General features: G+C 33.2%; 1 protein-coding gene across 4 annotated transcripts in view; it reads right to left on the reverse strand.

Moving 5' to 3' along the window:
- LOC145241334 (dystrophin-like) overlaps window positions 1-14291 on the reverse strand; it is a 1936823-nt gene that overhangs the window by 1862333 nt on the left and 60199 nt on the right. For all 4 annotated transcript variants that reach the window (XM_080104172.1, XM_080104173.1, XM_080104174.1 and 1 more), the window contains exon 2: window positions 5174-5398. In XM_080104172.1, coding sequence (XP_079960298.1) covers window positions 5174-5276 — 103 coding nt within the window. In that variant the 5' untranslated portion in view covers window positions 5277-5398. The remainder of the gene's footprint in view (window positions 1-5173; window positions 5399-14291) is intronic.

A 14291-nucleotide genomic window follows, 5' to 3' on the forward strand; every position in this document is an offset into this window, starting at 1 on the left:
TAAAAATTCAAACATTTCAGATCTGCACTGAATTTGATCCATAGTCAATAGAATAAGCAAGATTTACTGAATTTCAGTTTTTTCTTAAGACTTCTTAAGCTTGAGCCTTAAATTTTAGGCATTTTCTATAATCAAAATCAAATAATGAATTTTGATTAAAATTGAAATAAGGATTCTAGCATAAAGTTCAGTAGAATTATATCCTTATTTTAATCTTCATAAAAGTGGTGCAAAATTGATCTGCTCTGAGAATTAATTTCCCCCGCTCTGTTTAAAATATAAAAATAACTAACATACTGACGTGGACCATGGACAAGTATTTAGAACACAACAGTAAATCGCGATAATAAGTCCACTTTAAGAGCCCTCAACTGTTGCTATTATTAAATGTGTTGTCTTGTGTAAAACTTATCGCATTTTATGTTTTGGTTCAGAAAACATGAAGGGTTTGGCAAGTATATCATGCTAAGAGATTTTAAATATTCTTAAAGAAACACATGGATCACAGATATGAAAAACTCTAAATTTGGACACCTTTGGATAAGATGTTCACCTCTACACCACCCAGGAATCTATCTTTCTTAGCCTTTCTACTATTTTTTTTTTCTCTACCTCATTTCCCAATTCTATCAACTATTCCCACTGTGCTAGAAATCTACTTATGCCTGAAAGTATCCTGTACCTCTACAAGGCCACCATTCGCACTTGTTTTATCGTTATTTCCATGGCAGGTGCTCGTCTGAACTACAATCTCTGGTCCCCCCTCGCCAATCTTTCACGAAAAACACCCGTCTAGCTGAATCCACGGTGAAAAATTTCCCCCACTCTATCTGTGCCTAAATCAAAACACGGATTCCATGAACAAAGCTTCTTTCTTAGAACTGCACGCCTGTGGAACTCTGTTCCGTCTGCCTGCTTCCCACCGGACTACAACTTGGATGTCTTCAAGTCCAACATCAACAAATTCCTAATGAACCGCCCCCTTAAGTAAATACTTCATCAAATCTCCACACTAACGTAATGTACTTGCAATAACCCTTATCCCTGAGTGGCTTCCGGGCCTTGATAAGTGGTGATCACTGTGTAAAAAAAAAAAAAAAAAAATGTATCAAGTACTGTTGTCACATTTAAGCTGGTGCATCACTACTAGTCTCTCACTCCTGGACAGGCGTAAGAAAGTCTTCTACTCCAATAGTTTCTTCCCCAGAACTGCTAGACTTTGGAACTCCCTTCCGGGATTCTGCTTTCCTAACTGTACTTGCATGCAAAAGTTCAAGTGTAATGTGAACAGACATCTTGCTGCTCATCTCCCTTCATAATATTCCTGCAATTCAAGCCTCCTACTCCAGAGTGGCACTGTGAAAATTGAATTAAATAAAAAAAATAAAAAAAATACCCCTGATAGCTTGGTATGACAAAAACTATATTCAGTTATGAAGCCCTAACTTGGGAGCTTTGCGAAGTGGGGAGTAACCTTTATTTATCACTGCTCTCAGGACTACTCTGTAGTACTTGTGAGGATTTAATCTATGATTTCCATGGAAACTACTGTTTACAAAATATATACATACCAAAACATACGAAGCAACAAATGAACGGCTTCAGTATAAAATAACAAAATAATGGGTGATATGTTGTAAAAACCCAACCAACAGAAGATTTACTGATTAGAATATGCCTAATCTTTCAGAGATTTGTCATAGGCTTAGGCAGATGAATTTTCATTTTGTATATTTAGTAGGTACCTCCAAAGTACCCCAGATAATCATATGTAACACAATGAATCTGGAAATAAACTGGTAATAGTTTTGTAAAAAGTTTTTCAGCATATGAAAATAATGAAAATGTAAGATTAAAATAGTGTTTACATTATCAACGCCTTAAAACAATGTTCTTATACAGTTGCCATTTTAAAGGTGAAAATATACTTGTGTTTAATAAGTCTAGCAAAAAAACTAATAATCAGATTTTCGAAATTTTCAATACTTATTCCATTTGGGATTAATTTATATTTAGAATGCTGTGTTCATAAAATATATGAAGAGGGATATTTTTTTTTTGTATGTGATTCCTCTATCCATATTTCATTTTACGGAATTTGAACAAAATATATTATAATTGATCAAAATTTTAATATTTTATAAAGCGTAAGTGTTTACAAAAGAACATAAATAATTTTTTTTATGTTTAATAAATCGATTCTTTTGTCATTTACCGTGAATATTCGTGATATTATTCGTGAATATTCGTATTTATTTAAATTAAAAAAATGATAATAAATTCAATATGTTTTGTAAAAAAATAACTTTTTTTCTCATTAATATACACTATAATCTGCTTAATTGAAAAGAAAAAAAGAAGCACAGAAGACTTATTTGATTAAAATATACCAATTGTCATACTTTTAAAAAATGATAATAAATTCAATATGTTTTCTAAAAATAAATAATTATTTTTTTCAATAATATACACTATAATCTGTTGAATTGCAAAATAAAAAAAAAGAAACAGAAGGTTTATTGATTAAAATATACCAATTGTCATACTCTTAAAAAGATGAATTTTGATCTCGTGTATTCAGAAAGTTATAACTTGTTACAAATAGATTTAAATGCTTACTTTCCATTGAAAAAAATTTAAATCACAGCTAAGCTTAATTTTGTTTTTCAATTAAAAAGATTAAAACAATTTTAAAATTATTTTAATTGTACACACACACACACACACACACACACACACACACACACACACGCACACACACACACACACACACACACACACACACACTTTAATGAAAGAAACACACCAAAAAATAAATAGCTTTCACATATGAACTCGAATCCAATTTCAGCGATGGCTTATGACTTCATTGTTGCACCATTTTTGGAAAATTTTAATAATTTATAGAGTCGTGATTTCAAAAGTAAAAAGAAAAAGTATTTGGGCGCCATCAGCTTCAATCGAAACCGGTTTCAATTCTAGCTGATGGCACCCAAATACTTTTTTTTTTTACTTTAGAAATCACGACTATAATAATATAAATGAAATTTGGGAAAATTAAAATATCATATTTAAACGTATTTTATGACTGGGCTAAGCCCCCCCCCCCAACGCTAGTATTTGATAATATATTAGATAATTAACAAAGAACTACCAGACGCCAGATTCATGAGTCTTATCTCTTTGTCTCCTAAGGCCAATCATCATAAAAAAAATGAAGAAATTAATCAATCCATTGCTTCATTGTATCTTTTCTTCCTTTTTTGGAAATTTATGCATTATTTTAATGCTCACAAATCATACAAGATTGTTTGCAAATAACTATTTAAGCTTCATTTTTCGCACGTCAATATATATATATATATAGTGTTGGAACAGTAAATCGGAATCTGAAAAATTGGAACTTTTTGGAATATCGAAATTTGTGCATATTCCAAAAACGATTCCTTTAATTATCTTTTTTATTTGATTTTGGTTAAAACAAAATCTTCCACTGCAGGTAGTAATAATAAAATAATAAATATTTATTGATTTTAAACTACCAGTGAAGCTAATATCTATAAATCATCATCCCCCTCCACAAGTGTGGTTTTATGTTTGAGAAAATATATGCACATTTATCATGTTTGTTTTACAGTAATTGGAAAACATAATGACTTTATAATTAAATATTTAGAGATTTATAATTTAAAGAATTGGAATCGGAAATTGTATTGAAATCTGAAATTTAGTATGGAATCAGTAATTGTATTGGAATCATCATATCACTAATATATATATGTTACCAATGTTATTTTAATCTCTTTTTATATATTAAATACACCTATCTTGAGAATTTTAAAAAAAAAATTAATAATAGCAAACAAAATGGTTTAAATTCAAAATTTCTGTATCGTTTTAAATTATTAATATTTTCTTAATCAATATTAATATTGATGCTATTGATATGTGAGATTTTATATTAAATAATACAACTAATACAAATAATAATAATAAAGACCAATTATCATTGCTAATGATAAATCAAAGGTAAGTGAACATTACCGTTATTATCAGTGAGTGATCTCGGATGACGACTTGTGTCAAAACTCCTAGTGAGTACAAATAATAAGAAAGACCAGTAAGAAATTAATGGTAAGCAATTATTGCAAATCTATCTCCAAAAATTATCAGAAGAGGTAGACAAAATGTGAAATCTGGGGAGACTTGTTGTCACCCAGACTCCAGGGAAACTGTATCATCAGTGAGTGACCACTGATGATGGCCTGTGTGCAAACTAGTGAGAATAAAAAAAAAATTTTTAAACAAAATATTATTATCAACCACTACCACCACCACTACCACACATGTATTTACATTTTATTTAGCAGTAAAAATAATATTGTATTTTATTTTTATATTTTCTTTTTTTACATGATTTCTTCTTAACCTAGCAATATATTTGTTTTTTTTTAACAGAGTCTAATATGGTGTAAATTTCACATTTTGAAACCGTGCCAATTATAGAAAATGCAAATCTTATTAGATTATTTTTCTAAAATCAACCATCATTTTTAAACAGTTAACAGAATATTTAAATCTATATTTCTATTTTCTTCATGTGCGTGAAGCTAAATTGTTGATTAGAAAATTAAAAAAAAAATAAGTGGGACTTTTTCAATTGGCAAATTAATTTCATTTACATCATCATCATATTTGTGTACCATATATGCTTTCAAAATCCCAGCACAATATTATAAATCAACTTGAACTAATTCTTTTTAAACAAAATTTAATCAATCAAACAATCAAATCTGCTTTTCACCAAATATTTTATTGTAAATAAATTGTTTGTTTATTGAAACGTTTTTAAACGTTTATTTTTTTATATAAAATATAGGAAGGTAAAACTTGATATTACGTGGCAACTTTGTGGATATATCGGGTTTTGCAAAATATCCAATATGGCACTTATTGTGTTTTGCAATAAAACTGATTCTCAAAATGAAAATAGGAAAAATACAAAAATCTATAAAAAAATTTAAAAAATGATTATGATATGTGGTAAAGTGTTGAAATGCAAACAGTATGGTAGTGTTAACTAAAAAAAAATTTGACAATGGCATTTAGCACGTTTTGCGATCAAACTTTTGAAATATGCATATAAAGTGTTCTTTTAGATCATACTACTTACCAGCTCTTACTCTTATCTTTTGACCAAACTCGTCTAATTCCTGTCCATCATGTAATGAGAGTGGTTCTTCGACACTCGCACTAGAGGAAGTACTTGCTTCCATTTTGGTAAAAATTTGTAGAATATTACTGGTAAAAGATCTCTTCAAATGTGTTAATCCAAATGAACTGTAATATCCAAAATACCACTTCCCATTTGTTAGGCAATCCTAATCAAAAGCCAAATCTGAAAAATATATATGAAAAAAATTTTTTTATTAAAACAATAACTATGAAATTAGCATCAAAGCAACCAAAACACACCCACAGAATTTTCAAACAAACTAAAATACATCCACATATTTTTCCAAGCAACTAAAATGCATGAACAGAATTTTCAAAGCAACCAAAATACATCCACAGTATTCTCAAAGCAACCAAAATACATCAACAGAATTTTAAAACCTACCAAAATACATCCATAGGATTTTAAAACCAACCAAAATATATCCACAGTATTTTCAAAGCAACTAAAATGCATCCACAGAATTTTCAAAGCAACCAAAATATATCCACAAAATTCTCAAACTAATCAAAAATACATCCACAATTTTTTCAAAGCAACTAAATGCATCAACAGAATTCTTAAACCAACCAAAATCCATCCACAAATTTTTCAAATTAACCAAAATGCACTGCAAATTTTTCAAGCCAACAAAATTACATCCACAGATTTTTTTAAACCAACCAAAATACATCCACAGAATTTTCAAAGTAATCAAAATGCATCCACGGACTTTTCAAATTAACCAAAATACATCCATGAACTTGAATAATCTAGAAATAAAGTGTAACCATACTGTATTTCAGATCAAATCATTCATTAGATACAAACACACAAAAGAGTGGGGGTATACTTTAGAAACGTTTTTATTCATACCATAAATTATGTTGTTGTGTATATGAAGGATTTATAGATTAATGACTCTTTTTTTTAGGCGTATATTTTGCAAATAAATATATTTCTATTTAACTCATAAAGGGAACCTATGACTGGTAATCTCACTACAGGTCAGAATAGACCCAAGAATAATTGCAACTAAATGGTGATTCCACACTTCTTAAGGTTACCATATTGAGGTCTCACTACCGGATGTAGTTTTGTGTAATGCAAAGGACAGTTTATAGAGGGCTTGAATAGTTGAGAGGGATGGGAAATAGGGTTGGTAGAAGAAAGAAGTTATGATGAGAATGAAAGATGAACTGTACTCCTGCATCCAGCACTGAACCTGATATTAAAAGACATTTCAAACTAAAGTGTAAATTTGAATTAGTGTTGGGACGATTGTTACGTTGCGCAAGGACCCCAGATTGGGAACAGTCGTAGTTAGTAAGTTCCCCGCTGCAACAAAATCTAGCAGCTGACTTTTATTGATCGTCTAGTTTGTTTAGGACTTTGGTTGTCATGGTAACGGCCAAGACAGCAGAGTTATTTCCCCCTTGACCGTGCATTTTTTCTCTTACTTGCCGTCAGCTGTCAACCGCTTGTCATAACAACGTTGCCGGCTGAAAGAAAATTAACATGCACACAAAAATCAGCCGTAACTCAGCACTCCAATTAAAACGTAAGACATGCTGGCTTTTTGTATAAAAATATATTTTGTTTTAGAAATATTTTTCTCGTTCTGTACATAAAGATTTTTAACAGTTCACAATTTAATGGTGCGGCTTACTTCTCTATCATTCAGTGATGGAGAGAGAAGGGGGAAAGACATTATGCTCTCGACAACGCACGTCTCCGCTCCTTTCTTTCTCCTTCTTCTCTCCTTTTTCTCTCTTCTGGACTCCAAAAATCACCCCCTTATATTGGCATGAGTTTTTGCTCAGTAATTTTCCATGCCACTGGTCGATCAACTCTGTTATCGATAATGGATCACGCATTTCCCGGTCACGTTTTCAGTTTTCGTTGACAAATGCATTGCTGCATCTGACCCAGAGACTCGATAACCCATTTCTCTTCAGCTGACCGACTACTGAATTTGTTTATACACGTGCGTCGCCAACCTCGTGCTAGCTTTTCATGACATTCCGATCTTCCATTGCAGTGCAAGGTATGTCACGTTTCAGCCAAAAATGCGTCTCCCCACAACCTTCACTTTTGTAAACAAAAACATCGTCGTCCGATTTCTCTGTTTACGACGTAATTATTTTTGCCGCTTCAACTGGTGGACAATCGATATTCGATGTCCACCTTTCAAATCTTTTATTATTTTTTTTAAAGAAGCTTTTTTTTTCACAGTTATGTATCGGATGGTCCCAGCCATCCATTACATAACACGATTCCTAAATTTATTCCAATTCCAGGAAAATGTTGATTAACGATTCCAATTCCGATTCCTGTGGAATTGTTGTTTTGAAATACACCATTATATAATCAAAAGTTTTTGTGTAGTGAAAAAATTTGGTACAACAAAATAGCGGAAATACAATTAAGGGAATTTCGAAAACAATTTGATTTTTTTCGTAAAATTTCTTTCATTGAAGATAAAAGTCAAAACAAATATTTTAACCATGAATTAAACATGCACCATGAAATTAATAATCAATTTCAGGAGTTATTTTATATATTAAAAAAATATAAAGAAAAAGTCATGATTAATTCAACAAAAATACAATAACATCAAATTTCAAGTTTTTTTATCTTTTGATATTCATTTTTTGTTTTATTTTCTCTTTATCTTCGGTAACTCTTTAAAATTTAAGATTTTTTTTTTTTTGCAGCTTCAATCGCTAACTGATTTTTATTCCACTTTCTAGAATATTCTTATTTCTAAATGAAATTTAAAAATAACTAAATCTTTGATTAAATTTTTAGCCTTTTATATTCAATCGTCTCAAATTATTCCTATTTATTTATTTGACTTTTCAAAAATATTTTTAACAATAATTTTTTAAATCTAAATTAGTAAATGTTACCTTACGCTACAACAGAACACTGATCACTCTAATTTTTTGTTTTTTAGGGGTATTCAAGATCGCTGAGAATGAATCTGATAATCAAACCTGCCGCAAATTTACTGTTTGCATGGTATGAACTCCTAGACCGTGGGGCTATTTTGTACCATTTCACCATCTTCGGTAGTGTTTTTCTTACATGATACATTTGTGTGCGAACGGGCGTAATGAAGTGTCTTATCACATTGCGTAGGAATCTTTCTAATAAGAAAGTTAAAAAAATTTTTTAAATATGGTTCATTTTTTTGTCTTATGTAGTTTTTAATGCTTTTTTTAATTGATCAAAAAATAAAGTTTTCAAGAGCGGTTTGCAAAAACATAAGCACCAAACACATTTTTATGTTTTTCGTTCTATTTTTTTAGGGTTGTAGTTGCTCCAAACAGACAGCCTTCAAACTTACCCTTGTGTTCCACCATGTGCCTATGCAGTATCTTATCAGCTTTGGCAAGCATGATTGCATCAGTATAGGAAGATGCTTCTGACAATATTGGGCCAATGTCTTTGTCAAATGCTAGGAGTACATCTTGACCTTTCTTGTAGGCTACAAGTCCAGGTATCTCTGACAGCAGCCTTTTTTTCAGCCTGGTTGAGTTCACATCAGATATGTCTGTCCTAAACTGCTCAAGTTGTTCCTTGTATAGACTATCCAGTTCAGCAAGTTGGAATGTTGCTGGCTCATCAGTGCTGTATCTTTTCTCAATGACATTGGTCAGGAGTTCCGAGAATACCAAAGGAATAAAACCCTTTTCTTGAGATGACTCGAGCGTTTCTTTGTTCTTTTGGGCAATGTGTGCTCGCTCTCTGTTATGCAGAGCAGTCAAGCAAGAGCAATGGTATTTCAGTTCTAGGGCCACCACTCAACAGAGCCAGTAGTCTACCATCATTGAGGTTACAGGCACATTTGTTGAGCCTCTCATTCAGTTGCATGGTCAAGACTTGCTGCAGCTGTGATGTCGGTTCCTTCTTTTCACAAAGGAAACACTGTTCCATCTCCATATTAGTTCTTTGCATTTTTGTGAAAGTTTCATCAGGACTGTTCTGAATTTCAGCTACTCTTTTACCTGCATATTCAAGCTTGCTGTTGTTGAACATTAGATGACATGCTTGATGGTACTTTGCACTATTTCGTCTCAATGTGTCCTCAATGCCTGCTCCATCATCTAGTCAAGATGGGTCTACTTTTATTGGTAGCAGGTTGACTGCCTGAAATTGTGGTATATTTGTGGCTAGCATAAAATAGCCATCAGAACTACACTCATATCATGTAGGAGGAGACTTCAACTCCTCTCTCGTGTGCCTGACAGAGACAACACTTCTCCCAATCAGCTTTCGCTCCGCTACTCAATGGGTTGTTCACAGATATTTTGCATATACAGTTGAAGGTCGAGTGTTAAAGAACATCCGCCTGTTCTTGTAAGTGAGTAAATATGAGATAGGATAGCCGAGGATTCAAACCTGCGAAGCTAGGATTGGAATTGAGAATTCCGATCATAAGTTAAAATAAATAATACAAAATGTTATTGAAAATGGAATGTAGAATTACCATTGTTAAGTTCACATAAAATAGTTAGATATCTGTTTATTCAAAAAGGTATGTAATGATGTAATTTTGTTTCTGTTAAAGAAATGAAATTAAAATAAGGAATTTAAAAATGGACAATGGAAAATGTTTGTAGAGTGGGTTAATCAAAAATTAGGTTAGAGAAATCAGGTTGAAACGTGAGCAACAATGCATGCTTAAACACGGACAGAGGCATGTCAGGCCACGTGTCTGATATGCACGTGTTGGTCATGCAATGACGTCATGAGTTTTCAATATAGTTGGAGCTTGACAAAGGGTAAGTCAGTGGGTCAGTTAGTTAGGGGAGAAGAGGGGAGTCAGAGACAGAGCTGACATGGAACCTTGGAAGCGAAAGGCAGAAGAAAGAGTCATGTAAAGACTTGAATTCTTTGATGAAAAGCCATTGACCGGTCGAATGGAATAAACGAACATCACCATATTTTTGTAACTGTCGTCTTCGTGTTATGTTATTCAACAACAAATGTATTGTGAATTTGAATTATAAGACTTGTGTTCCACTCATTTGTATTATAAGAACTTTGTGTATAAACTAATCTAAGAATATGTTTCTATCATCTTAAGAATGCGTCTCCCCCTCAGCTATTATAAATAATGAATGTTCCTTCATTATGATAAAAGACTGAAATCTTCATCTCAAAAATAGGTAAAGAAATATATGTGTCAATGTTATAGAAACACTCCCATTCACAGAACTGTCAGCAGTATAAATATATGTGTCAATGTTATAGAAACACTCCCATTCACAGAACTGTCAGCAGTATAAATGTCAATCTCCTCTAACTATCGGTCTATCTATCTATCTATATATCATAAATATCCTCTCATTGTGTATTACATGCCGTAGGCGCTCCTGTATTAACTTGTACCCTGTATCTTTATATATAAGACCTGTCTCTATCTCATAACATGAACACTCTAACACGAACAACAAATACATACGCCATCCCTTCTAAAATAACACCCAGTATGCAACACGAGGGGCTATCCTTTTACTGAAGTATGGGATACAACTAGGCTCAGGCATCTGTTGCCCTACACCTAATCCGATTGTTCATCCAACGCCATTTAGATCACGGGTGATCTGTACACCTTCTCGGTAACTAAAGCCCTGTTATCCTTGGCTCGGCTCTCCCGCGGTGGCACACCCTGTCAATTCAGGCGTGGCTATCTTACAACTAACTACAATTCTAGTTGAGATGCATAAGGGGCTAATTAGATAGCATTTCGGACATTAATAGATACTACTGTCTAAAGTTAGTTTACCACCACAACAGTTAGTAACTAAAACTACAGTTAGTACACTACAAGCTGATGCTGAACCTCATGCTGAGTTTCACAGCAGTGATGTCACCAGTGTGTCCCGGTTGTGCTTTGACATCACTCTTAAGATATCATAAGCCAACGCTTTACTATTAAACTACATTAGTGTAACAATTGGCAGTGAACTTTTTCACTACAGACTCGGCACAGAGCATAGAAACAGGCAAGATTATAGTTAAAAACGTCACTACATACTGTAATCTATGAGCTGCCATTTTGAAAAATGATGGCCATATTGAAATTTTCAAGGCATAATTGACTTAATTATATGAGAATACATTCATTTTATTTTTGGACCATAAAGAAATTGTGTTAATCGGAGTTCCTCTTAAAAAATTGAAATTTGTCAGTGGCTTCTGCAGCCATCTTGAAAACTGGCAGCCATCTTGAATTTTCTGATGGCTAACGTTTTTTTCTTAAAATGTATGTTCTGAACGTCATTTGTGCCAATTTTGGTGCTTGTATCACTAAGTGAAAGATTCTTATGGAATATTGAGATAATCTGCCCCACTATCGGTCTTCTTCCCTTTGTTTGTTTCTCTTTTAATTATTTATATCATTCCATTTTTATTAGCTTTTGTCCTTTACGTCATCTGCCATTTCTTGAGCAATACAAAACATTCATATACAGACAATCAACCACAATCTCAGGATTTTAGTATTATACTAGACCCTCCACCCCAGGGATCTAAACCATTCACCTAATAAATGATCCCTGACCTAGATAAAACATCATAAGGAGCTTTCCTTTCCCTGCCTCTCAGTTGATCGATAGGGTCATCCTTTAGTGACATCATCAACTGTGTATGGTTACCTCTTCTCTCCTGCTTTTAAAAATGTGTCTTAAGTTTCGGTATTTTTGAGATATGGATTGATAATTTGTATTTTTTTAGACTACTATTCTCATATTTTACAATGTTTTAGTTGATGTAACCTCTGGTATATCGTATCAAATTAATAAACCTTTCTGTCAAACTCGAGAATCGGCACAGAATTTTGAATGGAACCTTTTATTTAATCTACAGTGGTAGCATGTTCTTATTCCGTCAGCCATGACTGTTTAGAAGTCTTTAGTAATTCACAATTATATCTGAGTGTTGTCTACACTGTGGATTGAACCTTCAACCTCCAGAAGATAGTAACTTCAAAAAGTGAAATTTTTTAAGTACTTTATCCACTACATGAATGACACTCAAAAGTACAATTACAAATTACTTAGATCTTTAACCCAATCATGACTGAAGGAATCAGAGCATGCTACCCCCATGGATTAAAAAAAGGGTTCCATTCGAAATTCCATGCCGACTCCAGAGTTTGACAGAAAGATTCTCGAATTCGACAACAGAAGAAGGTCAGAGGTTACATTAACCGAAACGTTGTGAAAATGACATGCAAGACGAGAACAGTAGTTCAAAGAATCCAAATAATACGAATAAATACGTCTTGTCAAGAATCGTTATGTTGAACTCATAATTCAACGGAACTGATTATCACTTGGCACTTTTATCCATTGCGCCACAAGTCCTTGTTTGATACAATAAATATTTGGCAGTCGTTAGACATTCCACATATTTTTAGTGGATTCAGGGTTAGAGTTCTTTTCAGATAAATTTCATCAATTTTGCGATCCGTTGTGATTCCATGTGTCAAACACATGTGAACATTAAAATTCCACCCACAAGGATGGTTTTTGCAATCTTATAAATCCCAAGAATAAAATTAAATAGTACCTACATTCACACACGGTTATTCTGGATTTTCTATTTTTATCCAAGAATATGTACATACTATTTCAATTAAAATATCAATTCATTAACAAACATTTTAAGTGTTGCCAGCATAACTTATAACAATTCCCTAATAACTATTTCACTTATATATATATATATATATATATATATACATACTAGTGGGGGTACCCGGCGTTGCCCGGGTGTTTGTAGGTGTGTTTGTTGGGGGAGGGGGGTAGATCAAAAAAGAAAAAAGTTTTAGTAGGAAGGTAAGCTCAAAAACAAATATTAAAAAAACAAACAAAAACAAAAAAAACAGCAAAAAAAATTTTTTTTTAAGTGTGTGCGTTGGGGGCGGGGAGTAGATCCAAATGCTATGTTAAACTTCTTTTAAACAATTTGTAAAACAATAAAAAAAAAAAAAAAAACAGCAAACGTGAAAGCAATTTCAATTTAACGTTAGTAAATGGCAGGTGCATGGTGAATTAAATTCCGCACTTAATTTTAACTGCGGGATAGTTCTTTTGGGTTTGTTTTTTTACCCAACTTTGTCTGGTTTTGTTTTCCCAACGTATTGGGGAAAACCAGCTCCCCTTTATTAGGGGAGTGTCCAAATGAAAGCAATTGTCTGATATGATGGTTTTCATCGAGATTGACCAAATGTCCATTGTTTTCAGGATGCTCATGGCCCATAGGCCGAGAACTGTTTCTGAGTTCCACATCAGTTTCGCTTTTATATACGAAAAAGCCGAATCAATACGAGAGGGGCCGAAATAGCAAGAATTGTGTAAAAGTCGATGTAAATAAATCTAGACATGACGTGCATTTGCAAATCCTAGATATCATTATAACATTATAAGCAGTTCTAAGCAATAGTAATCCCCCAGAGAAAAAAGCCTTTGTTCGACATACAAAAACTTGCGTGCCCGTTTTACCTTTTATATATATACTAGCGGGGGTACCCGGCGTTGTCCAGGTGTTTCGAGGTGTGTGTGCTCTTAAATCAAACAGAAACACGGGGGGGGGGGGGGTAAAAAAAAAAGTTTTGGTAGGTAGATAGGATCGAACCCGGAGCACTGAGGTGAAGTTGGAAAATAAAATGTGAAAAAATATGACATGTTAACCGCTCAGCCAGCAAGAAAGAGTTACTGAAAGACGTTTGAATCTATTTAAGTAGGAAGAGAATTGACAGGTGCCCGCACTTAATGAGGTCAAATAATGAGGTCGCAGTTAATATTTTCAGTGAGACAATTTTTAATGAGTTCAAAATCCGGTTTGTTTGTTTTTACTCAACTTTGGGGAAAACCAGCTCCCCCGTTTATTAGGGGAGTGTCCAGATGAAAGCAGTTGTTTGATATGACAGTGAAAAGCCGACATTGACCAAACGTTTACATCGCTTTCCGGAGACCACAGGGAACTGCCGATTCGAATCCAATTTTGCTTTTTTATACTGAAAGGTGAAAGATACATGCAGCAATCTAAAAATTTGGAA

This window comes from Euprymna scolopes, chromosome 20 (assembly GCF_053919585.1).
Source record: "Euprymna scolopes isolate OS-2025 chromosome 20, ASM5391958v1, whole genome shotgun sequence".
Taxonomy (NCBI): Eukaryota; Metazoa; Mollusca; class Cephalopoda; order Sepiida; family Sepiolidae; genus Euprymna; species Euprymna scolopes.